Raw genomic sequence first — 24,532 nt, 5'->3', positions numbered from 1 at the left:
GGATTGCAAGTTCAAATCTAGCCTCAGCAACTAAGAAGACCCTCAACAACTTAGCAAGACCCTGTCTCAAAATAAAAGATAAAAAGGGCTGGGGATGTAGCTCAGTGGTGAAGCACCCCTAGGTTTAATTCCCAGTAGCAAAAAAAAAAAAAAAAAAAATCACCTTGAATGGAGTATTAATGCTATTGTGACCCACTCCAAGCTAGTTCCAGATAATTGTGCAAAACTATGTATGTTCTAGAAGGACATGCCCAACTAAGCTGCTTGTTACTGGATGGTTTTATTCTTTGCTTGTGTTTTTCTATTTCCTGTAATGAACATGTTAACTTTTAAAAAATAAGTTATTTTAAAAACCTGGAAAAAAAAAACATATAAACTTGGTTCAAAAGTTGACTTGAGTTGGTGGTCATAGGGAACTCTCCCTGAGACCACTGGTATGGACTGAGGGAAAGATGACTATAACTCAAGAGCAGTCATGCTTGGAATAGGAGGCTGCTGTCACCATCAAAACAGATTCCCCATGGTCCCTGCTCCTTTGCATCTCCAGCTCCAATTCACAGTTCTGAGAAGATGCATCCAGATTGGCTGGACCTCCCTAAATAAAAGGGATGCTGAGAAAGTGAGTAACTGTTCTACTTGGTTTCTGTGTGAGAAGCTGTACAAATGTTGGTCAGTCCGAAATAATAGTATTGAGCTACAACATAGAACTAAGACAATCTCAAATTCTGTGTATGCAAAATATAATAAAAAAAGGTTAAGAAAGATAAAAACAGGAGATGGCACTGTTATCCTTAAAACAGAATGCTTAGGAAATGTCTTTTAAACTTTTATTTTTTTCATTAACTTTTTTTGACAGAGATTTAAAAAAAAATTTATACATGTATATAGGGTAAAAATATCTGTCTCTATCTACTGTCCTTCCCATCCCCACCAGCCCCACCTCTCCCTTCACTCCCCTCCGTACAATCCAAAGTTCCTTCATTCTTCCCTACCCACCCTATGGATCAGCATCCGCTTATCAGAGAAAACAATTCAGGGGAATGACCTCTTTGAGGAGATGGTATTTAAGCTAATGCCTAAAGGAGATGACATCAGTCATGCAAGAAGAAAAGGCCAGTGACTGGAGCACAGTGGACAAGGAAGGGGAGGTATAAGGTGAGGCAGGACATATGATGAGGCATGAGTCATATGATTTGAGTGTTTGCAGCCACAGGAAAGGGTGAAGATTTTGTCCAAAGTGCTATGAAAAATTTCAGCCAAGGAGCATTTACAGTTAAAAAGATCCTCTTGGCAGGCTGGAAAATGGATTATAGAGAAAAGAGAAGGGAAGTCAGGGTCACCCTTCCAATGTTTAGGAAAGAGTTGACATAGGACTAGTCCAGGTGGTAGCAGTTGAACAGGGATTCTAGACATACTTATGAAATAGAACAACAGAATCAGTTGATAGATTTTATTTCAGGCATAAGGGAAAAACCAAGGATGGCACCAGGCTTCAGACCCAAGCAACTGGAGGAATGGGGGTAACATTCTTAAAGACAGGCAGTTGGGGAAGGAGACAAGCTGGGAGGGAGGTGTTGGAAATCTAGAGTTTGAATTTGAAATTAGGCGTCTGAGGGATCCAACAGGAAATCCCAAATAGGCATTTGGCTCTGCAGCTTGGAACCCAGAAGTGGATCTGTACCTCATCTCTGGTTCCTCCATCTGCTTCTCCAACTGCTCCCCTCACTCCATTTGGCTACCAACTCATGGGCTTCCTACCTCTTTAATGTCTCTGTGGCTTCCTCAGCGCCACTGTCACAGCCCAGCCCTGACTTCACTCTCCTCAGAGCAATTGCAGCACTGAACCCCCTTCTCACATAAAATCCCAATAGGCTGGGGACTCACCCTGTATCTAGGGAGGTTTAGTCAATCTGTATGTGCCTTTTCAGGACTGAGAATTGGAGTTGGACTGGCCATCCCCATGGCTCTATCCTCAGGAATCTTTCTAAAGGTAGAGCTGACCTGAAACAATCACCTCCAATTTAGATCCCCCCACACAACCTCTCTCACTACTAACCCTTCTCTCCACCTCACCTATATCAGGACTAACCACAACCCGCTATGTCCTGCCTGCTGTTCATTCTCCCTAAATGTCTACCCATCCTCTACCCATTCTGCAGAGCTTCCTTCATCATGAAACTCCCTGCTTCCCTCTGCCCTCCACCACTACCAGAACTCTCCATCTCCAGGAACACAGGTCAACTTTGGCTTTGTGTTCAGGAACCCTAGATTCCTGAGCTTCTCCAAGCAAGCTCAGCCCAGGGCCAAGCAAGCTGGATCTCAGAGTAGCCCAAATTACAAGGAATGAGAAAACTAGTCAGCTGGGTGGGGTGGGGTAGGGTGGGGCACATCTGTAATCCCAGTGATTCAGGAGGCTGAGGCAGGAGGATCACAAGTTCAAGGCCAGCCTCAGCAACTTCATGAAACCCTATTTCAAATAAAATATAAAAAGAGCTGGGGAGGTAACTCAATGGTTAGGTACTACTGGGTTAAATCCTCAAATCCTCAGTACGGGGCAGGAAGGAGAGAGATATTCAAGAAACCCTGGCAGTGGCATTGGCTCAAACTTCCAGAGGATAGGAGGTAGGGAAGGGTGTGCTATTGCTCAAAATTCCCTTCCCCCATCCTAAAGTCCCATCACCTCACCTCCGGAAATTCTGTGCAATGTTCCACCCACACTCAGACTGCAGGGCAAGCTATGCCCTTTTGGCTAGGCTGAGACCCCCTGAACATGCACAGAAGATTTGGAGAAGGATAGGAAGTGAAACAGACCCCTTCCCAGGATCAGGGACTTTCAGAAGCTGAGTCATTTTGTTTCTTGTTCACTTCCAGCCCCTTTCTGGAACAAGATATCCCAGCCTGTTCCAGAGTCCAGAGCCCAGAGCCCTACTTCCTCAGGCTAACAGCTACATATCCCATGTTGGCCATACCTAGACGCCCTCTGCAGGCCCCATGAGTTTGAGGTCCCTTGCCTGGAGCCCCATGTCCTATTTTCCCTAGGCATTGGATGCCCCCTGCAGGTCCTGGTGCAGTTGAGCACCACAAAGGGTTGAACTGAAAAGGCAGCTGAGAAACAAACCCACACACAAATACACAAGTGCCAACACCCTCACCCACATGTTCCACACACATACACAGGTACACAATCTATTATAGTTAATCATTCACATACATCAAGAACACACCACAGACATTTAAGCATATAATCACAACACAGACCCAAGGCACAGACATATACAATTGAACACACAAGTCATGGGCACAAGGACAACCCCTTTTCCTTAAGAGGTATTTTTGGAAGAAATAGGTTGAAAAGTCACTTGGGGGAAAGGGTAGACTTAATAAAAGAGGATGACTAAATTGCTTCTAGGTCTAACAGGGCCCATTGACTGGAGAACCCTTTGATTTGTTAGGCACTGGAGTGGTTTTAAGTTTGGAACAGTGCAGGTAAGAGTTGGAGTAGGACTATTTAAAAAGTTTCCAGGAGGGGTTATTTTAAAAGTTTCCAGGAGGGGCTGGGGTTGTGGCTCAGTGGTAGAGCACTCATCTAGCATGCATGAGGCCCTGGGTTCAATCCTCAGCACTACATAAAAATAAAGGCATTGTGTCCACTTATAAATTAAAAAAACTTAAAAAATAAAATAAAAAGTTCCCAGGAGCTTAATCTATATAACTTATATGGAAGCTTGTTCTTAGAAATTGGATTCTTGAATTCAGAAAGTCAGACTGAGTTCTGTCCTCACTGCATTCTAAGAACCTCGAAAAGAGGTCTGCTGCTACTGGTAATACATGGAAGGTGGTGAATGAGAGGAAGGAATGGAACTCCCCTTTACTGAGTGCCCATTGTGTGTGAGGTACATGTACTACCTCATAAGGTACATTTTACAGATGAGGAAACTGACACCTGTTTCCTCATCTGTCCAAAGCCCCAGAACCAGATTAAAACACAGAGTATAAAAATCCTGTTTTTTCTAATACATGAGTAATGACAAATGCAAGGTTTTTATGTGTTCCCATTTCCTACTCATATTCCCAATTAAAAAAAAAAAAAAGACACATCCCTCCCATTGATCCAGACCAGGAATTGGCAAACTATGGCCATGAGCCAAAGCCAGGCTTCCACCTCTTTTTGTAAATAGTTTCACTAGAACACATTTGTGCCTATTCACTTACACATTATCTATGGCCGCTTTTGAGCTACAATGGTAAACCTGTGCGAGTACCACAGAGACCATATTGCCCATAAATTCTGAAACATTTACTTCCTGGATCTTTAGAGAAAAAGTCTGTAAATCCCTGATCAAGACCCAGTTTCAAATTAGGAGTTGGCAAGTGAGAGAAAGCTTATTGGCTTCAGTGTCTTACCACTGAAAGATGATCAGGTACATAAATAAATGGGATGGATGGATGGATGTGTGGGTGGGTGGACAGATGGACAGATAGACAAACACATATAGGTAATACAGCACAGAACTGTTCCAAATACTAATGTTCTGCCATTTATAAACTGAGAAACTTTGGGAAATTAAATCTTTCTGGGTCTCTGGTTCCTCATCTGTAAAATAAGAACAATGCAATAAATATTATTGAGGGCTCTTTTGGTTGCAAAAGTTTAAGCAAAATATTGTTTGTCATGTCACATAAACCTGAACTGTTAAGGATATTTAATCTTCAGCTCTGTTTGGATCCAGGGGTTCAAATGTTGTTATCTCCATCTCTTACCTTACCTATTCTCTAATTACTTTTGTGTTGGGGCCTGTCATAGATGGGTCCTTATCTAGTAGCAAGAAGTGTGACTCTTGTCTACATTTTTATAATGATCTAAAGCAAGAGGCCCTCCATCTTGTCCTTTCCAAATTTCAAATCTTACAAAAAGTTCTGGTTAACTGTATACTTAAGATACACAATTAGATCTTAGTCTATCACAGTGTCTAGGGAATGGGGTCCTCAAACCAAAGCACTGTGGTTGATAGCCCTACCAAATCCACATGAAATGGGAGAGGAACTCCCTAAAAGAACATAACAAGGAGTAGAAACGTGGTCTGGGATTTGGGGTGTAGCTCAGTGGTAAAATTCTCCAAGTGGCCTTGGACTGACATAGTTCTCCCAGTTTTCTCACTTATAATTCTCAAGGATAAATGTAGAATGTGCTGGGAATGCAACGTCTTGAGATAAGGGGGAGTTTGAACAGTCCAGGCTCTCTGTTCCAGTCTCCTTCAGAAACAGGATGTCCTTCAACACTATAGCCTAGCAATTGCCCCAGGGGTATAAAATCCAGGGTGGGCTGCTTTTGAGGTCCCTCAGCTGCAGCAAAAGTAGAAAGCACAAAGCTTTCCTGAACCTTGGAGGCCTGGCTCACAACAAATCTGTTTCTGTGGTCCCTTGCCTATCTGTAATAAATCTGCTTCATGTAACTTGTTGTGTATGTGTGTTGTCTCACAGGACTGATAGACATTGGTTACCAATGCAGAGCACATCCACCTCACAGTTCTTCCTCCTCAGAAATCCCTCTCAGCAGAGTTGGGGCTTAGCTCAGTGGCACAGCACTTGCCTAGCACGTGTGAGACCCCGGGTTCAATTCTCCTCACTGCCAAAAAGAAAAAAAAAGAAAAAAAAAAAAATTCCTATCAATTCCCAGGGTAGAAGCAGATGTTTGGAGCCAGATTCCCCTCTAGATATTCCTCTGACAGCTATGGGGCACAGAAAAATGGGTCAATAGGAAAGAGGGACACTTCTGGCTGGGCCAGGACGGAGAAATCCTAGAAGTCAGAAACATAAGAGAGCTGGATCTGCTTCCAAAGAGCCTTCCTTTAGCTTTGCTTGTCCAAGAGTGGAGTGGATCTCAGATAATCAATGTGTAGGCACTGTGACAGGCTTAGGCAGAGCTGGAGAATCTGAGTGAGGATTTTCTCCAGCCTTATCCGGCTCCTGTGATTGTGCTCAGGAAATCTGGGAGATTGGATGGATCTTATCTTTCCTACTTCTACTACCTCCCTTGTCTTAGGACTAAATCTCTACTCCTGAACCAAACCCTGACTTCCAGCCTTGAAATATAGTTCAGTATCTTCAAGAGGGCAACTTCACAAATCTTCTTAGGACAACAGTGAAACCCCCCACACACACCATGTCCAAAGTGCTGACTGCTAAGATTGTCAGAGCTGAAAGCAGAGTGACAAATGGGTGCAGGGAAGCTACTGAGAAGTTATAAAAGGGAAGAAAGGGTGAGCATAATGGCAAATTCCTGTAATCCCAGATATTCAGGAGACAGGTAGGAGGATCACAAATTCAAGGCCAGCCTCAACAACTTAAGTCTCAAAATTAAAAAGAAATGGTATGTAGCCCAGCAAGCAAGGCCTTGGGTTCAAATCCCAGTATCTGGGGCGGGGGAGGGAAATCTTCTGCAAAGAAACTGGAGGTGCATATCCAGCAAGGTGTTACGCTATGAGCTCATGTATTGCATTTGATTGACCCTAACCATCCACAGATTGCATCAAACCCCACAGGTTTAGGAGAGTGCCTCTCTAGCTGGGCACGGTAATCCCAGCAACTCAGAAGGCTGAGGCAGGTGGATCACAAGTTTGAGGCCAGCCTCAGCAAATTAGGGAAACCCTAAGCAACTTAGTGAAACTTTGTCTCAAAAGAAGAACAACTTAGTGAAACTTTGTCTCAAAAGAAGAAATAAAAAATAAACAGGGCTGGTGATGTAACTCAGTGGTTGAGCACTAATGCAGTTCAATCCCCTGTAACAACAACAAAAAAAAGTAAAATGACTCACAGAATTCAAGTGCTATGTTTACAATTGTTTATAAAGGGTGTAAATCAGTAATGTCCAAATGAAGAGACACACGGGATAAAGTCTGGGAGAATGCCAAATGCAGGGCTTGCATGCTTTCACTGGGGACATAGGATATACATTGCCCTCCTAACACATTAATATGTTTATCAACCAGGAAATTCTGTGAGCTTTGGTGGTCAGTTTTTATTGAGACATCATTACATAGCCTTGGTTGAACTGTTGGCCACATACCGAACTCAATCTCCAGCCTCTCTCTCCTTCTCTAAGGTCTGGCTGACTTAAAGTTCCAACCCTCTAACCATATGATTGATCTTTATGGTGATGAGTCCCCATTCTGAGTCATCTCATCTTTCAGCATAAAATCATCCAAAGGGCTCATGAATACCTAAGACACTCTTTTTACATATGCTCCTAAATGCTCCTAAACTTCCATTGGGGTTATGTTCCTAAAAACCTATCATAAGTTGAACATATCCTACATCAAAAATGCATTTAATTTGCCCAACCTGCTAAGTATCAGCTTATACAGTACACTGCAGAGTATTAGTTATGTATCTTCATGATCACATGACCACCTGGGAGTTGGGGCTTGTTGCCACTGTCCAGCACCCCAAAAGAGTACTGTGTCACGTTACCACTGGGATAGGAAAAGATCAAACTTCAAAATTTGAAGTATGCATTCCACTGAATGCATATACCTTTTGCACCATTATAAAGTTAAAAATTCCTAAGTCATATCATCATGAGTCAGGGACCATATGTACCAAAGGTTTAGCATTCTCATGAACCAGGAATAAATGCCCATCTTTGCCCCTTACACTACAGCCTTCTAGGAAGCTGGATTCCAGGACTCCATTCTCTCTGATCTCTGATTCCAGATTCACCAAACTGAGAGTCCATCAGCTCTAGGCACCCCAGGTTGCTCCAGGGTGTGTCACATCATCCAAATACTGAAGAAGTCCTTTGCAAAGGCAAAACCTGTCCTCGTTGGCCCTGCCTCCAACTTCCAAGGCCCTATTGAAGATTCTACCCATCCCAGGACTGTGCCTCTCCTTTCTCCTGAAGAGTCAAGCTCCACAGTGGTTAAACCATGACAACACCAGATGAAGCCATGTGTCTGAGTGAAGGGAATCTCCTTGGCCTGGAGAACCAAGGACCAGAAGGGAAGACCAGGCTGCTCTGCACCAGACCAGACTCGACCAGGGCAGGAGTATCAATGTGAATGTGAGCAAAAGGGTGAGTATGGCAAGATCACAGCCTCTTCAGGTCCAGACGGCAGTGCTTCCAATAAAGCCACCTGACAACCACTCATCTGTGTTGTCTGTATGTAGTGCAGGCTTGGGAAGACGGACATATGAGAGAGAAAAGGGGTTAATGGACGATCAGGTAGTGCATCCATTCTTCCCATTTCAGCCGAGCAAACTTTCATCTTGCTTATTTTGAGTCATTCTCTCCCATATAATCAGTTCAGCCACAAGATTCTCTTCTGCCTCTCCCAGACAAACTGGGTGAGTAGTGGACCTTGGCTGGAATGTCAGAGATCTGAGGCAGCTATTTCCAAACCCCTACAATGGGTTAATTGCCCTTCTTGGCTCTGGTGAAGCACTCTCTACCTTCCCCAGCCAGTCTGTTCCATTTATTGTAATGATCTATCCCAGCTTCTTTTGACTATCCCAGCTGTACCCCAATGTCGGTTCTTGGAGGATGGAGACTGCCTGTAATTCTTTAACACTATATCCCTATGTTCATCACAGTGCCTGGCATGGAGTAGACACTCAGTACATAGCTGTTGATTGAATGTCTGTAAAAAGGAAAAGAAAAAAAGAAAAAGCACAAGATCAGTCTCAGCTCAAGAGAGGAAGAGGAACAACTGTCTGGCCATTAAGTGACTTGGCCAAGGTCACTCTGATAACAAGTATTTCCAGCCTGCTCTAGAGTGAGTTATGTAGAGAACCCATTCCTTCTCAGCCCAGGATCACCCAAGCAGGGTAGGCAAGAAAGGCAACTAACATGGCAGAAGCCAGGAAGGGGCAGTGGGGACTAGGAAAACAGTGTTGAACAGAGTCCCAAAGCTCTTTCATTGCTGCTATTGCTGCTTGATGCTGTAGTTCCAAAATCTGACGCCATTCATCTAAGAGTGTCCTGTGCCCCGCATTTATAAAACCCCAATTCCTCCTCTTTAGTAACAGACCCTAACTCCACCTCGGAATGTAACACATTGATTCGGCCTTCTCTAAGAGACGTTCTGGCTCCGCCCCTTCCGGGTGATAGGCAAGCCCCACCCCTAGTAGGGGAAGGCATCCCTGTGACGTAAAGGTAACGGTCCGTATCCGGGGTGGAGCCAGGGAGGGCGGGAGTTAGGCTGCGCCGACCCCTCAGCCCCCCTCCAGGTGACCCTAGCCCCTAGAAACCCTCACCCAAGGCCCCAAATCTCCCAGCCCCATGATCGCCAAGCCCCTCGCCTTGCCCCTCTACGTGCCCTAGGCCCCCGAGATAATCGTCCTCCTAAAGCCTTAACTTCTAGTGTCTCCCAAATCTTCAATCCCACCCTGTCCCGATGTGGCAATTGTCTTCCGGGGCACCAATCTCAGATCACCTGCGACCTGGTCAGATTCGTCCCAAGAATGACGGAGAAGGGTACCTGGGACTGGGGAATACTTGATCCAATCATGCCTCTCCCCAGGAGACGTTCGGAACCCAGGACATGTCGGGATTGAGGAGATACGAGGTGGCGCTGGAGGCGGAGGAGGAGTGAGTGGAGGCGGGGTTCTGCGGAGGAGGAATCAGGCGGCTCCGGGTGGGGGAGGGTGCGCGTTCTGGGGGGGCGGGGCCGCACGGGGCGTGGGCCACGAATGGAACCGCCTTTGTGGGGCGGAGCCTTCCTCGAGATCGAGGCGTCCGGGGGCGGAGTCCGTGGGGTCAGCCCCTCCCCGCCCGGCCCGGCCCGGCTCTGCCTTCTTTCTGCAGGATCTACTGGGGCTGTTTCTACTTTTTCCCCTGGCTGCGAATGTGGCGCAGGGAGCGGAGGTGAGGGGGCTGCGATCCCGAGGGCCCGTCGGGGGCATGGACGAGGCTCAGTCTCGGAGGACAGATCGGGGGGAATCTGGGCGCCCCCGCCTAGCCTCATGCCAGTGTCGGGTTGCTCTGCAGCTCTGCGCACCCCCGGGAGCAGAAGCTGGAGCCTCTGCGGGGCCTGATGAGCTGTCTGTCGAGCGGCCTGGGCCCTACTCCCCATCGCTCAGGTCGTGGCCTCCTCTGCCGCACCCCTGCCACGGCTGCCCAGACAGCCGGTGCATTAAAAATTTAAAGCGAAGACCACCATACTGCCTTCCTGACTCTGCCGTCGCTGCCTCCATTCGCTGCCACCCTCCGGACTGGGAACCCCACTGCACACCTATTTACTTACCAACAGAACCTCCCTCCTAGTGGGGTGCCTTTCCATATCACAGCCCGGTATCCAAGGGCCTCCTCATCAAGTTAGGCTTCCTGTTACTATCAGTGACTGCTTCCCTGCCTCTGCCCCTACCAAAAAATCCTCCCATCCCTGTGAGTAGTCTATATGGAGAGAAGTAAATAATCCTGACCTGATCTTCCTGTACACCTCATCCCCATGCTGATGTTCCTACAACCCCAGCTCTCAGTTACCACCTTCCTCCTAGTCAGGATTTTGCTTTGTGTCCGAAGAATTTTCCTTCCTAAGAGTGGATCTAAAACGCTTTAAGCCAGGATTGTAGGGAGTAGGCTGCCATTGAGAGGAGGGGTAGATTCCTAGAAGCTGCCTCTTTACAGAAGTTGCTTCTTCACGTAACCTGCCTCAGGAGAGTGATGTGGGTTGGTGGCCTTTCCTACACTTAGTACCCCAACCTGGCTCCTCCAGTCTGATCCCAATTTTAGGGATTCTTAGCATCAACCCATCTAGCAGTTCTTGCTACTTCCCTAGTAAAGTCCAGGGGCCACTGCTCCCTGCCATCCCATTTAATCCTGTTGCCCAAACCAGCCTGGGACCCACTAATTCCCAAAGTGGTGAGACTACTCCCAAAGTGGAGGGACTGCTATGTGAGCCTGCTTTTATTAGGGACTGACCTCAGCACCAGAAAGGACACCAGGGTATTAAGTTATAGAGATAGCCCAGTTTCTAGCTGGGGCCAGTGACTTTCAGCCTGGTCAGCCCCTGCAACAACAGACTTGGCCTGATCTTTGGAAAAGCCAAAGGGGAGGAATGGGTGTCCTGGAATTTGTTTTGTGCCTTCCAGAGTTCCCTGGAAATCACAGTGTATGACAGGCAACCATCTGATGAAGAGGGTCTAAGACAAGATGATGGGGATCTTGGGGAAGTTCCTCAGAATTTCCTCAGTGGCTACACCCAAGCTCTGGGGCACAAATCGAGACTGGGAGTAAGAGAGTAAGGTCTCTGGTATCCTAAAGTCTCTGGTACCAAAGATTCAAGATGAGTGACTTCTAGGTTATCACTTTGAAGAAAACAACCAAGCTCTTAAAGCCATTTCTTCTCAATGTGTACATCAGAGACCCCTTCAAATGTGGAATATTCTCTCTAGCCCTGGGCCCACACCTCACCAGGATGCTGTCAGAAGACCTGAAGATACCTGAGACAAACTCCAGGGAGGGGCTTCACACCTCAGTTTTTCAGCCTGGAGGGGGACTAGTCCCTACTCTGCAAGCTGAAGTCCTTCCTGACTGTTGAAGCAGTCCTATAGCAGAAAGACTTCTCAGAGAAGGTGTGACTTGTATCCCAAGAGAAAGCCTACCCCTTAAGAGTTTGACTGTCCCCAAAACAGAAGACTAGAAAGCACCCTGTGACATCGGGCTGGGTTAATGGGTTATGGCTCAGTTTATGTTTCAAATACAGTGTAGGACTTGAGGACTGAAATCCCATGATCAGGAGTGGGACATTCTTTGAAGACATGGGCCACTAGCCCCAACTCCTGCCCTATCCTGGGTAGTTTCCAGTACTCTGGAAAGAACTGGATCAGGAAGGGTAGGAGTGTTGCTTTGGGGAGGGGGAAAAGAGGGACGCCTGGGTATGGGATTAGGAGAGAAGGACAGGAAGGAAATACAGTAGGGGCTACAGCAAGAAGATAGGCTGCAGAGGGTGTAGGGGTTAGAAAAGTGTGTATTACTGAACCAGGTGGTGAGGGATAATGTTCCTCTAGGCCCACAGTGAAAAGAGGCTGGAATTCAAGTAGAACAAGAGATATAATTTTGGTTTTAAGTCTGATGTCTCCCAATAAGCCAGGGGCTGAGTCTGGAAGTCCAGGCCCCTACTGCCAAGCTGACATTCCTGGAACAGAACTAGGCAAAATCAGGAAGGTAAGATTTCTTGGGTCTTTTACTGTTTTGACATCAGCAACCTGGCACCAAGAGCTTTTATCTCCCCTCATCGTCACCTTACCTTTCCTCCTTGTCTCATCTTCCTGGGGAAAGCAACCCCTACTCAGCATCCCCAGGGTACTCTCAAAACTACCAAAAGGCCTTCTCCCAGTTTCTCGGAATGTGTCTGGTCCCAGCCAAGACCCCTCCCTCAGCCGGAAGGGCCTGCTTTAGGGACCCATTCCTGCTGGAAGAAATCCTAGTTCTTGGCTGGCAGCAATGAATGTCTCGAGTGTGTAAACTTGCAGGGCCAAGAACTAGGATTTCTCCCAATACATTCCCATCAGTTTCTTCTGATAAGACAGACATGCCAGAACAAGAAGTGGGGAGGCAAAGATGAAGACAAGTTAGTGCTGGCCTGCCCTGTGCTCCCACCACACCCACAATGCCCCCATTGGAATGTGTGTGTGCTAGTATGATTGTGAGTGTGACTGGATGATTCTAGAAACACATCCATGTGGGAGTGGGACTTTGGGTTTAACTGGGGCTGTATGATTTTGTCTATTGACTGTCCAGTTGTGGGTGTGACTTTGTGAGGTTATCTGAGTGACCAAGGTGTGACCGTGAATGTGGCTATGGATATATGAGTATGAATGTCTCACATTACATGCTACTAAGTGTCCTTAGCAGTCATTAGTCATTATATGTCATCCCCCACATCATGTACTATCCCTCTCACTACTTCTCTGATCAGGGCTTAGGAGCCCATGGGGAATGGCAGTCAGAAGACAAAGGGGTCTATGACTGCAGGCCAAAATTTAAGGCTCAGGAGTGTCACAAGATAAGCACTGCATCTCCACCTGTCTCTGACTCACCTGGAGCCCCAGGTAAAATACACTCAGATAAAAGGTAGGAGAGGAGGAGGAGGAGAGAGAGGGAAGTATCTAGGCTGAACAGCATGAAGGGGCTCTTGCCCACCAGCAGCCTCCTGCTGCTATTGTCACTCCTGAGTCCAGACCCTGGGGCAGGTAAGTACCTGGGGATAGAATTCTGGGGAATCTAGGTGAAGGGGCTGGAGGGAAAGGGGCCCAGGAAGCCCATCCTTCAGCTGTCTGATGGAGCAGTTCTGGGTCTGAACCATTCTAAACACATGGACCCGTTGTCCCATAGCATTGCTACTGCCACCCAGCACTACCTGCTGTACTCAGCTCTACAGACAGCCACTCTCAAGCAAGCTACTGAGGAAGGTCATTCGGGTGGAACTGCAGGAGGCTGATGGGGACTGTCATCTCCAGGCTTTTGTGTGAGTTCTGACCCCATCCTTGATACCCCTGTCTCTAACCTCAGTCCTAACCCCATCTCCAACTGCTAATTCTGTTAACCAACTTGAGTTTTCATATCTGACTCTTGCCTCCAAGCCCTGGACCCTAAACTCATCCCCAAGCAATGGGCATAGCTTTGGATCTTTCCCTTCCCAGGCTTCATCTGGCTCGACGCAGTGTCTGCATCCATCCCCAGAACCGCAGCCTGGCTCGGTGGTTTGAGCACCAAGGGAAAAGGCTCCAGGGGACTCTGCCCAACCTGAATCCGGGGCTGCAAGGGAAAATGGGCTGAAGTCCCCAATAGCCAAAATAATAAAGCAAGATTAGACAGTAATCTCTGAGTGTGACATATGACAACTTCCTCATTCCTCTTTATTTTGCATCTTCATAGACCCTGCACGGGGCAAGGCCAAGAGGCAAGGACCTACACACGTTCTTCAGGCACATACATACATACATACATACATGCAGAGAACACATTCTCCCTACCTCACATACACATGGTCACATATGGACACAGACATGCACATTCCTCAGGTGGACCTTCAGCTCTGGGATGAAGTCAGAGGTTCTGACACCTTTCAGCTGGCAAGTTGGAATAAACTATCTCAAAGAAATGGGCTCCAGCAGAACTTCCAGCTGATAACCCTGTCCAAAGGGATCTACTGCCCTGCTTGGTTCTGTCCTTTCATCCAAACCAGCAAGGCAGACTTGTAGGTGAAATCATCTGAAGTTCTTCTGGGTCCTCTACAGGTTTGGAGCACCTAGAAGAGCAGGACGCAAATCAGGAGAGAGGGAGCAGAACTGGGTCTTAGTCTAGACATCCTAAGAATGAGTGGGGCCCAGTTCTGAGCTCAGCAGTCAGCCCCAACTCAGAGAGCCCCAACACCCTAAAGATGAGAAAGTAGATATAGCTTTAAGTCCAGGCACCTCAAGAATGAGCGAAGGAAGCAAACGCTGATCTAAGACATCCCAAGAAAAAGGATGGGGCTGGGATTGTGGCTCAGTGATAGAGCACTCGCCTAGCATGTGTGAGGCACTGGGTTTGATTCTCAGCACCACATGTAAATAAATAAATAAAATAAAGGTTCATCAACAACTAAAAAAAATATTAAAAAAAAAAAAAAGGAAAAGGATGGCTATCCAGCTCTGAGTCATTAGACTCGGTATTAACACAGAAAATGAGAAAGGGAGACCATCTAGAATCCCCTGTACCCTGAGAGAGAGGGAGCAGACCCACTTCTGAGTCAAGGGACTTGAAAAGGCCAGCCCCAGCCTAGATAACATAAGAATGAGGAAATCCAACTCAGATTTTTGACACCCTTAAAATTACTATGACATCTGGCTCTTAAGCCAGACACTCTCAAAATGGGGGATACATTGCCAAGTCCAAACCATTTGGAGGTTCTACTCACCTGGAAGCTTGTCCACTGGAATCATTGGGGCCAAGAACTCAGGCTTTTGGGGTCCATCCTTCCCACCCCGTCTCAGCCTCAACCTGGGCACAAAAAGGCAGCTATCTCCCTGACATTGTGGGGCATCTCAGTCTCCTCCAAAAGGGTTTGTTAGAAAAGGGTCAGGACAGGAATCAATGAGAATCATGAAGTGGGGTGTGGGAGGTCAGGGTGGGGAGAGGTAGTTCCAAAATCAGATTAAGTGGGAAGTCATGAAGGTTGGGAATGGATATGGTCTCTGGGCATCAGATCATCTGTGGGGATTGAGACTGACAGTTACTGATAGTCACTTACCACAAACCCAGTGCCAGGGCCCCAGCCGCCAGTCCCAGGAAAGAAAAGATTCCTAAAGACACGGCCACCTGCTCCAGAGGGTCCCTGTGATCTGAAGGGGAGGACCACATGGCACTGTGAGAATGAACCCAACCAAGCTCAGTGCCCCCTTTTCTCAGAACTTTCTGTCCTCTACAACCTTTGCCCATCTGCCCAAACTCACCAAGTGGCCATGGGTCTGGCTGCAAAGAGGGCCTTGGAAGAGCAAGGCTGTCCACATGAGCTACTGTCTCCACCTGCACTTGTGGCTGGCTCTCAGCAGGCATCTCATTTGGCAGGGGCCCTTGAGGGAAAATGAGACCTGAGAAGGGTCCACAAATGTCCACAGTGGGGTCAGGAGCCAGGCCTTGGATTATACTTAGGAGCACCATTTAGGTTGCACTTAAGAAACAGCCTGAAAGGCCATGGCCAGCTTTGGAGGACTTGGTTTGTAAAAGCAGAGCCTGCAACTACTGAGATGGAGGCCGGGGCAGGGTTTAAACTAAGGCAGAGCTTCAGGCCACAGGGGCTGAGACCTGGGATAAAAAAATCTCAGTGCCTGCATGGGTGGGGGATATGCCACTGGGCTGCCTTCAGTGAATCAATCCAGCTGATAAATGCTTGGGGTGGGTTCTGTGCTTTTTTTTTTTTTTTTAACTTGGTTTCTTACCAGTGCTGGGAGTCCCCCAGGCCTCAGGGCTCCAGGCGCTCCAGGTACCGGCATCCAAAAAGTCCCGGGCACTGACACGTACCGCATGAGGCAGCCCAGCCACAGCATCAGTGATCACCTCTTCCAAGCCAGCTGGCTCCACCTGGGGAGGAAATGGTTCCTCAGTGCTTTATCCAGGTTGTAAGCACAGAGCTTATCTAGCCGCAGTCTAAGAAGAGGTCCCCTTTCTCCCAGTCCTGTCCCTGTCAGCTTGGTGTGGGATCCGGGCCTCACTAGGGTGGCTGATGAGGTAGAGCCTAGACCTGATGTTTGGAAGGCAGTATTGTGTACTGATTACCTAGAGGGGCTGTGGCATCATTCTGTCTGCGTTCACATCTCTGCTAAATCACTTACTAGGTGAATTTCGGGCCTCTTTGCCTCAGTTTCTTCATTTGTGAAATGGGGATGAATATACCTAAGTGCAATAATGTATGTAAAACATGTAGCACAGTGATCAGCAGGCAGACAGCATTAAAAATGGGATATGATCCAATCCTGCTGCTCTCCAGACCTGATGTCAGCCAATCTCTGATATCTCCAGAGGTGGGAATTCACTACTATTCTCGGATGGGTAGAAAAGTGTTTGTATGAGGATATGCCTCTGGGTATAAGGTACTTCTCTTCCAAGAAAAGTTAGTTTTAAAAAACCACTCCTGTCTTCCCATAGATAGGTTTACATCATAAGTATAGCCCTGTAGGGCAAAGGCTCTGTCATCCCAACTGCAACCCCAGCACCCAATGCAACACCTGGCCCACGGGGAACACTCTGTACAGAGAGGCATCAGGTCTTCAGGGACCTGTCAGGACCCAGAAGCTATGAATAATGCACAGTATCACAAAGCCAGACAGATTCAAGCCTCACCGTGGACCAGGCTGGATGCTGTGCTGGACGGTACTGCAGCCGGAACTTAAGCAGAAAATGGGGCTGGCGGGGCCAGGAAGTGGGGTATGTCCAGCTGGCATGCAGGCGTCTAGGGTAACCTGGTACTGACTCCACCCGCAACCCCTGGGGTGGGTCAGGGCGCACTGAGGGTGATGAGACACAAAGTCAGTTTAGGCAACAGGTACCCATCCCTCTCCCATCACTTCCCAAAATGTGTGATTAACAGCACCCGAGCTGGGTGCTTCTAAGAGGGGAGGGTGGAATCTTAAACTTGATTATCCATGAGGCTCAGGCCCTGTCTGTCATCCTTATTAAAAAGAAGCTGAGATCTGGAGGCAGGATTTTGAAATGCTTGTTGAATGAATAAAAGTAATTCTCTCCATCCAAGGAAGATGAATAGGCTAAAATTCTAATCAGAGTTTTAGTACCCACCTTCCACAAACAGATCAAAAGGAGAGACCAGCAGGGGCTTCCCTTGGGTAAGGAGGACATTAGATTCAGTTGTTTCAGCATAGGGCCCAGATGCAGGTGGTCAGCTCTGAGGCTAGGCAGGAAAGGTCTACGAATAGCAGCAGCAGCCTCAAGAGTGTATGCAAAAGTAATCAAGCCTCTGGGCTCTGATCCTTTAGACTCCTGGGGGCATCCATATGTGGAATGGAGCCGGGGATAGAGGAACTGAGTCTGTTTGGGGTATCCCTGATGGGGATCTGAAGAGAAGTGTAGAGGTAGGTACTCACAGATGTTCTGCAAGCTCACATCCAGCAAGCGTGTGCTGGCACCCAGTGGGTTCACCTCAGTCACATTAATCCGGTACTGGCTCCAGAACTCTGCCCCATGGACCACACATCGAGCAGCCCCTAGGGGGTCCTGTGGGCATGGCCAGGGCCCTGTGGTTGGACTCACTCTAGGAGGGAGAATACAATCTTGAGCTTTGGAAATACCTATTGTGGGATGCAAGCGAGCTCCAGCCTCTTCCTCAGGTCCTACCTCTGGCCATCAGCTCCTGGCACTGTCTTCTTCCTGGTGGGGAAGGGGCCACCTGAGGTCAGGAAAGAAAAGAGGGTCCTCTGCCCTCTCTGAGGCTTTTGTCAATCCTCCCTCTCTGCCTTCCATCCCCAAATTGTGCTGGCACACCCAAATGTATACACACACACAACTAACTGATCATGCACACACCTGTAGGAGGTGAGGTAGCGGGTGGGTAAACCGCTGACCTGGCTGGGACTCCAAATGCAGGAGAAGTTCTCATAGTCAGCTGCTTGGCAGGAGACCACAGGACGGGCTGGGGGGTCTAGAGACAGAGGGTACAGCGGGAAACTAAGCAGTGCCCTACTCCTCCCTATCCCAGAGAGCTTGCTCGGGTCCTGATTCCCCTCAGAACCCCACATCTTATCACTGTCATCCTCCCTAACTCACAGCCCAGCTTCAGGATCACTGTGCCCGCAAGTGCACCATCCAGGGTCTGACAGATGTAGGTGCCCTCATCAGTGCTGTCTGCCTGTGCCAGGATCAGTTGGTGACCCAGCCCAGAATCAGGTCCCTGGAGCAGCTTGGAGTCTCCGTCCCGAAACCAGGACACTGGGGTCCTGAAGGTGAAATGAGGTGAAGACAAAGATTTAAAGTATAAGTTAGACCATGCCACTGTTCTCTACAGGCTTCTAACTGCACCTGCAATAAAACCGAAATTCCCTTCACTAACTTACCAAGCCCCTTGTGATGCAGCCCTTGCCTTTTTTTCCTTCAGCTCTTACCTCCCTCCCCTCCACTCACTGCACTCCAGTCACATTGCTTCTCTTCACATTCCTCAGAAGTATGGAGCTCATACCCGTCCCACATCCTTTGCGCCAGCTGTTCCCTCTGTCAGGAACACTTCTATCCTAAACTGTGCAAGGCTGCCTCCTTCCTGGAGGCAGAAATTAGCTTAATGTCACCTCCTCTGCAACACCTTCTCTTGTTATCAATAAAAAGTAAACACTCAGTTATCCTCTTCTAAATGAAGCTCTTTAGATTTTCTGTCCTGCAAGTATTGCTACCTGGAAAGACTCCTATTTGCTTATTCTGTCTTCCCCACTAGGAATGTAAAAATCCAAAGGGCAAGCTCTTTGCCTGGCTCCTACACTGCTATATCACAGAGCCTACTGTAGACCAGACACTTAGCAGTGCTCAATACATATTGGTTGAATTTTCTTTTGAGTAAGCAGAGGGTGAGAACAGAGAGGTGAGGATTACAGTCAGAGCAGGCAAGGATGGGAGAGAACAGGAGGAGTGAGCAGGGTCAAGAAAGGGCCATAAACGGGTGTGGTAGTGCATGCCTGCATTCCCAGCCACTCAGGAGACTGAGACGGGAGAATTGCAAGTTCAAGGCCAGCCTCAGCAACTTAGTGAAAACTTGTCTCAAAATAAAATTTGAAAAAAGGGATGAAAATGTAGCTAAGTGGTAAAGTGCTTGCCTACTATGCACAAGGACCTACGTTCAAACCCCAGTACCACCAAAAAAAAAAAAAAAAATGAATGTATCAGATCAATAGGCCAGGTGGGGTGGAGAGTAGGGGGGACACTTACCCAGCATTCACTCCAGGGCAACACAGCATCACGGACCTGCCAGGCTGCCCATATTGGACCCCTGTGGAGGGCATTTCTGAGGTGAGATTTTTCCTCACTTTGTGAGAATGACAGGATAAGGAGCTTAGGGTCAAAACATCTTATATAATCTGACAGAGATCAGCGGTCAGGGTAGTCATGACCCTGTTTGTCAGGGATGGGGGAGTCATAAGTTAGGCATGGGACGGGGCCACAGTGAGAGTAGCAAGTCCCAAGTCAGAGTTGGGGGGTCACAGAACAGCATTCTTCTTACCTGGGGGTCCCCAGGCCTGGGGGCAGGGAGAGGAAGCAGACACCAGGGCTGTAGCCACAGCCACCAGGACTTTGCTCAGCCCTGAGCAGCTGCTGCTCATCTGTGGAGAGAGAGGCAGGGTCAGGGGTACCCCATCTCTAAGATAGGAAGCTAAAACCTGGTTCTTCCTCGCCTCTTCAAAATTGGGGTTTCCTAGGAGGAAAACTAAGCACAAAGTAGAGCAAGCCAATCAGAAATTATTGGGGAACCTGACCTGAGGTCCCTTTTCCCACCATATAGCCAGTACTGTATTCACACACACATGCCCTCACACCCTCCATCTCAGTACTGGGCTTAGGGCCCAGAACAAAAGCCGGAGGCAACAGACAGTGCCAGCCAGCATCCACCCCCCAACACACACTACCCTTGGCGCCCACCCCTGGCACCAAGGGCTGGCAGTGGTTCAACCACTCCCATTAACCCCTCCAATCCAGCTGCTGGGAATTCTGGCATTCACTCCCACCTGTCCATAGCTGATCCCTGCCTGTGCCTAATCTGGGACAAACCTTATCACCCTGGGGTGGGGGGCTATGATGGTGGGTCTAAAAACACCCTGTAAGCCTGGGCCTGGCTCCTTGCTCTGGCTACTTAGGCCACTCAGCTGGGCCTGGTTTGAAATCTTATTGGTTTCCAGCCTGTGAGGCTGGATAGGCCTAGGGTGCAGGCTAGGGCTGCAGAGTTAAGCGGATCCAGATGCCCTGGCTGCTGCCAGAGGCTGGGGGCAGGCGAGGAGCCAGCAGATGTAGATGGAGACAGGGTGGCGGAGAGGGGAGGGAGTTGGGATCCTGCAGGGACAGGGCCCGGCAGCAGGGTAGTGGGGTTCGGCACCAAGAGATCACTCGATGATCAGGACCAGTAGGTGATGGGGGCTCAACAAGGCAAGGGCTGATCTGGGAATAGTGGTAACTCAAAAAGTCTAAGAAGGAGCTAACTGTGTGTATATAGAGGGTAGCCGGTGCTACAAAAGAGGGTTCTAAGTTGGCAGATGAACAGGAGGAGAGAACAGTGGGGAAAAGGCAGATAGGGAGAAAGCCCTGGGCAAGAGTGCCAAAAGAGAAAGAACACGAACCCCTTCAGAGTAGAATGGGTTCACTTCAGCCCTCCCCTGCCCAACACCAGCCACATTTACCCTGTTTAGTGCTGCCCTACCTTGCTGATCCCAGTAGCTGACTGTCCATGGCCTCCAGGACGTCCTTTTACCAGCTACAGCACAGGCTCCTGCTCCACTCAGTTCTGGGACCCCAGAACCATCCCCTCCTTCTCTTTCCCTGCCCGCCCCCCTCTGGGCCCAAGCACAGCCGCCCCTAGCCAGGCCCCCTCCTTCCTCCTCCTTCCTCTCTCCTCTTCCCTCCTCCCCTCCCATCCGAGGCCCTGGGAAGGGAAGAGGCCTCCCCCCAGGCTGGAAAGGAAGCCACAGATGCAGCCAGGATCAGCAAGTAGAGAATTGCTTATGCTTATGTCCCTGTCAGTGAGAAAATCTTAGTGTTTTCGCCCAGCCTCACATAGCCACACTCATGAGTAGAATCCTTGGGTACAGTTAACAAAAAGACACTTCTTTGAACACAGGTGGACACAATCAAACAAACAAACAAAAACAGACACAAGCTCATGCTCCCACTCCTTTTCATTCCATAGAAAATGTTTCCTTAGGGCATAGATGGTTGTGTTTCCAGAGGAAGAGGGGCCCCAGGCTGGGGCACATAAGGGAAAGGCCAAAGGGTTCAGTTCCTCCTCCCCTTGAGGTCCCAGTCACCTCTCCGTTCAACCTTTGGGCCCCAGCATCAGGAAATGCCTTTGGTCCCTTGGTGCCAGATATACAAGAGCCACACTTAACCTCAGACTCGCACTCAAATATAGTCACTAACAGTCACACTGATATACTCAGACAGCCTCACTTAGACTTAGACACATTTACACATACCTATATACACATACACATACACATACTGTGCCCCTGTGCAATTCTTCGTAGTTTAAGCCATCTCTCTCTGGAGCTCTTAACAACAGTATCAGCATCTCATCGCTGTTACAGGTCCCCCAGGTAACCAAAAGGACAGGGTGAACAGATGAGTCAGGCATAGAAACACTGAGAAACAAAGCACATGACAGCAGAACTAGAAAAGCAGATACAAGACACCTGAGGAACAAAAGTGCAGAGACACAGAGATAATTATTTCCAGAAAGATAGTCACAGGGAGAGGGAAAAGAAATTCAAGGAAACAGAAAATAAGGTGGAGTAGACCAGTGATGAGAACTCTTTCTTTTGATTGGGAGGCAGGCAGTTGGGGATTGAACCCAGAGTTTCCCCTATTCTAGCCTACATGCTCTACCACTGAGTTACTCCTCCAGCCCCCTGGACAATTGAGCAGAGGAAGGTAGGAATGGGTCTGTCTACACTGCAGGGTAAGTTGAAAGGTCAATCCTGTTGGCTATGGAAATGCAATATAGCTATACTCCCACAGAGTCTTCCTTAGGACACACACATAGTCACAAGTCTCACTCTTGCTCCTCTAGTCACACATTGGCACACCCAAACTCAGCCACCCACTCTCACATTGGCAGACAGTTTTAAACCCCACAGGGACCTTCCCAAAACACATTCCCTGATGTGGTCACTGTCCCCCTCACACAAACACACAGCCCATCTCACCTAAAACTGCACACTGACAGATACACACATAATCCCACCCTTGCATGACCACATGCAGATTCAGCTACATGCACGCTAACAAACGCAGTCACATTGGCTGACAGTTGCACCAATTGTCAATTAGTTGCGAAGTTTCACACACTGACATCGTCATACACAGACGTAACTTCACAGTCACACAAACACACTAACAGTCCGTCGATCACTCCAGGCACTTTAGATCACACACCACCCTGCCCCGCCCCTCCTGGCAAGACTTCATTGTCTACACCCGCCACCCCACCAGGCCTCACCTTCCGCGGCCGCCGCCGCCAGCGCCCTCTGCCCCGGCCTTTACTCCCTCCCGCCCAGGGCCCCCGCAGTGGGGGCGGCTCCACCCAGGCGCCAATGGAAGAAGAGAGGTGAAATGGGGGGGGGGCTCCCGGCCCATTGGAGCCTCCAACTGCCAATCACTTCCACCCCCACCTCGGCCGGACACTTCCTGTCCCGTCCGGGGATGGAGGAGGATGCCGATGACCGAGGCTTAGAAGCTGAATTCCTGGGATCTCGACTAAAATGCCTTTCCTCCCTGGGGCAGCAGAACTGAAAGTGCTCAGGCCCTTCCCAGAGCAGGTCTCAGGAGCCACTGGGCAGGTGACTGGAGAAGTTGAAGGTGCCCCTAACTCCAGATAAGATAGGAAGGAGGGCTGTCTAGAGCAGTGGTTTGTGGTGCTGTGGTTTTAGAACTGCCAAGCCCCACCCCATACCAGTTAAGAATCCTGGTGGTTGGACCTAGATGCCAGTATTGTTAAGATTCCCCAGAGGATTCCAAAATGTAACCAAAATAGAGGCGCGCGCGCGCGTGTGTGTGTGTGTGTGTGTGTCTTTAGGTATGCCTTAAGAAACCAGCCACCCACCTAGGGCTCTCATCTACTCCCCAATCCCTGGAGGCTTAAGGGAGATGCCTGCTATGTCTGTCTGATCTCCTTCCAGACCAGGGCAACACTCCCAAGTCCCAAGCACTTCCCCTCCAAGATTTCAGAAAAAAGATCCTGGACTGGAAGGCAGGCAGCCAATAGTCTTCTGGGCCAGGTCCAGTCACTGTTCAGTCTTAGTGTGATTTCCCCACCCAGAGACTCATGATCCTCAGGGAAAAGAGTGAAGATCAAGCATTTTAGCCAATTGTGTTATTACATTCCCCTTAAAATTTGGAGGGTACCAGGTGGCATCATGTTTCCTGTATCACCTATTGTTTCCCTGTTGCACAGGGAAAGATCCAGAACAGTGAGGGTAGACCCAGGGTCATTCTGAGAACTGCACCCTCCTTCTAGGCCCTGAGCTCCTAACTCTGGCTGCCCCTTCCCTGCCAGAACTATTTTCTGCCCTGAGCAATGATCAGGGCACAGAGGCAACTGTATTGAGTCAGCCCATACTGCACGTGAGAGTCTAGAGAAGCCAAGGACACAAAGCCACCTACATGCTCCCAACCCGCCCCTTTAGCCCCTGTGGGCTGGAGCAAAGCCAAATTATAGCCACTCACAAAGCCAGGGTTCTGGCAAGAAGCCCAGGGTCTGGCCACTGACCACTGACACTAGGCTCTTGCTTACCCTCTCCCCACCAAACCCTCAGACTCAGACTTGGTGAGCTAACACCAGGCTTGGTGGTGAAGGAAGTGCTGGCCTTCCTAAAACCTTAGCCACAACTAAGAACACTAGTTTTTTGTTTTTTTTGTTTTTTTTTTTTTTTGATGGTGCTGATGATTGAACCCAGGGCCTTGTGCATGCAAGGCAAGCACTCTACCAACTGAGCATATATTCCTAACCCAGAACACAAGCTTCTGAAATAGTTTTTTTTGTTTTTTTGGGTTTTTTTGTTTTGTTTTGTTGTTTTGGCAATACACGTTTGAACCCTGCACAGGCTAGACAAGTGCTAAGTGTTCACTGAGGTACATCCCCAATCCTTTTTATTTATTTTTTTAAATTGACCAGGTTGGCCTCAAACTCAGGATCTTCCTACCTAAGTTCCCTAGTAGCTTGGGAGTATAGGTATGTGCCACCCCACTCAGCTTTAAACAGTTTTCTAAGATGGAATGCCATTTATACCACAAGGAAATCTATAGGCCAGATGCAATACCGAATATTATTTTGTTCAGAGATTTGGGATGCAA

The 24,532-nt window shown here is 48.5% G+C and overlaps 3 protein-coding genes and 1 long non-coding RNA gene across 10 annotated transcripts; 2 read left to right on the top strand and 2 right to left on the bottom strand.

Moving 5' to 3' along the window:
* Positions 1 to 5,667: 5,667 nt before the first annotated feature.
* Positions 5,668 to 9,572, bottom strand: LOC306645437. 2 transcript variants are annotated; one of them, XR_013759648.1, is made up of 3 exons: positions 9,432 to 9,572; positions 6,700 to 8,636; positions 5,668 to 6,666 (listed from the first exon to the last, which is right to left on the bottom strand). It is a non-coding gene; the product is annotated as an uncharacterized lncRNA (long non-coding RNA). The 2 variants fall into 2 exon arrangements; XR_013759649.1 differs by lacking the exon at positions 5,668 to 6,666 and adding an exon at positions 6,684 to 6,698 and having other exon boundaries at positions 6,731 to 8,636.
* On the top strand, positions 8,664 to 10,153 carry LOC306645433 (uncharacterized protein). Its single transcript, XM_079113287.1, has 4 exons — positions 8,664 to 9,225; positions 9,519 to 9,586; positions 9,803 to 9,862; positions 9,986 to 10,153. Exons 2-4 carry the CDS (start codon positions 9,540 to 9,542, stop codon positions 10,140 to 10,142), a joined length of 264 nt encoding a protein of 87 aa, XP_078969413.1. The 5' UTR covers positions 8,664 to 9,225; positions 9,519 to 9,539; the 3' UTR covers positions 10,143 to 10,153.
* A 2,251-nt stretch (positions 10,154 to 12,404) lies between these two features.
* CCL27 (C-C motif chemokine ligand 27) lies at positions 12,405 to 13,836 on the top strand. Its single transcript, XM_079113286.1, has 3 exons — positions 12,405 to 13,191; positions 13,334 to 13,466; positions 13,642 to 13,836. The coding sequence occupies exons 1-3, from the start codon at positions 13,122 to 13,124 to the stop codon at positions 13,775 to 13,777; spliced, it is 339 nt and encodes a 112-aa protein (XP_078969412.1). The 5' UTR covers positions 12,405 to 13,121; the 3' UTR covers positions 13,778 to 13,836.
* On the bottom strand, positions 13,822 to 22,808 carry IL11RA (interleukin 11 receptor subunit alpha; the record flags this gene model as incomplete). Of its 6 annotated transcripts, none has more annotated exons than XM_079113255.1 (13): positions 13,822 to 14,249; positions 14,901 to 14,983; positions 15,234 to 15,324; positions 15,436 to 15,573; positions 15,922 to 16,063; positions 16,823 to 16,986; positions 17,581 to 17,747; positions 17,831 to 17,863; positions 18,020 to 18,134; positions 18,260 to 18,429; positions 19,406 to 19,466; positions 19,698 to 19,797; positions 22,680 to 22,808. In XM_079113255.1, 12 exons carry the CDS (start codon positions 19,795 to 19,797, stop codon positions 14,233 to 14,235), a joined length of 1,281 nt encoding a protein of 426 aa, XP_078969381.1. In that variant the 3' UTR covers positions 13,822 to 14,232. The 6 variants fall into 6 exon arrangements, with proteins under 6 accessions (XP_078969381.1, XP_078969382.1, XP_078969383.1 ...); XM_079113256.1 differs by having other exon boundaries at positions 19,698 to 19,901; positions 22,680 to 22,741; XM_079113257.1 differs by lacking the exon at positions 22,680 to 22,808 and adding an exon at positions 20,886 to 21,017.
* Between the last annotated feature and the right edge of the window lie 1,724 nt (positions 22,809 to 24,532).

The sequence above is a fragment of the Sciurus vulgaris genome (assembly GCF_902686455.1).
Source record: "Sciurus vulgaris genome assembly, chromosome: 15".
NCBI classification, from domain to species: Eukaryota; Metazoa; Chordata; class Mammalia; order Rodentia; family Sciuridae; genus Sciurus; species Sciurus vulgaris.
Note: the sequence above shows the minus strand (reverse complement) of the source record. Positions and strands in the feature narration are given on the sequence as shown.

Bases quoted from the DNA above. Each gene is read 5' to 3' on its own strand.
- LOC306645433 (XM_079113287.1), top strand. From the start codon at position 9,540: ATGTCGGGATTGAGGAGATACGAGGTGGCGCTGGAGGCGGAGGAGGA. The intron at 9,587-9,802 runs GTGAGTGGAGGC...TTCTTTCTGCAG, and splicing joins GCGCTGGAGGCGGAGGAGGA to GATCTACTGGGGCTGTTTCT. The intron at 9,863-9,985 runs GTGAGGGGGCTG...GTTGCTCTGCAG, and splicing joins ATGTGGCGCAGGGAGCGGAG to CTCTGCGCACCCCCGGGAGC.
- CCL27 (XM_079113286.1), top strand. From the start codon at position 13,122: ATGAAGGGGCTCTTGCCCACCAGCAGCCTCCTGCTGCTATTGTCACTC. The intron at 13,192-13,333 runs GTAAGTACCTGG...GTTGTCCCATAG, and splicing joins GAGTCCAGACCCTGGGGCAG to CATTGCTACTGCCACCCAGC. The intron at 13,467-13,641 runs GTGAGTTCTGAC...TTCCCTTCCCAG, and splicing joins TGTCATCTCCAGGCTTTTGT to GCTTCATCTGGCTCGACGCA.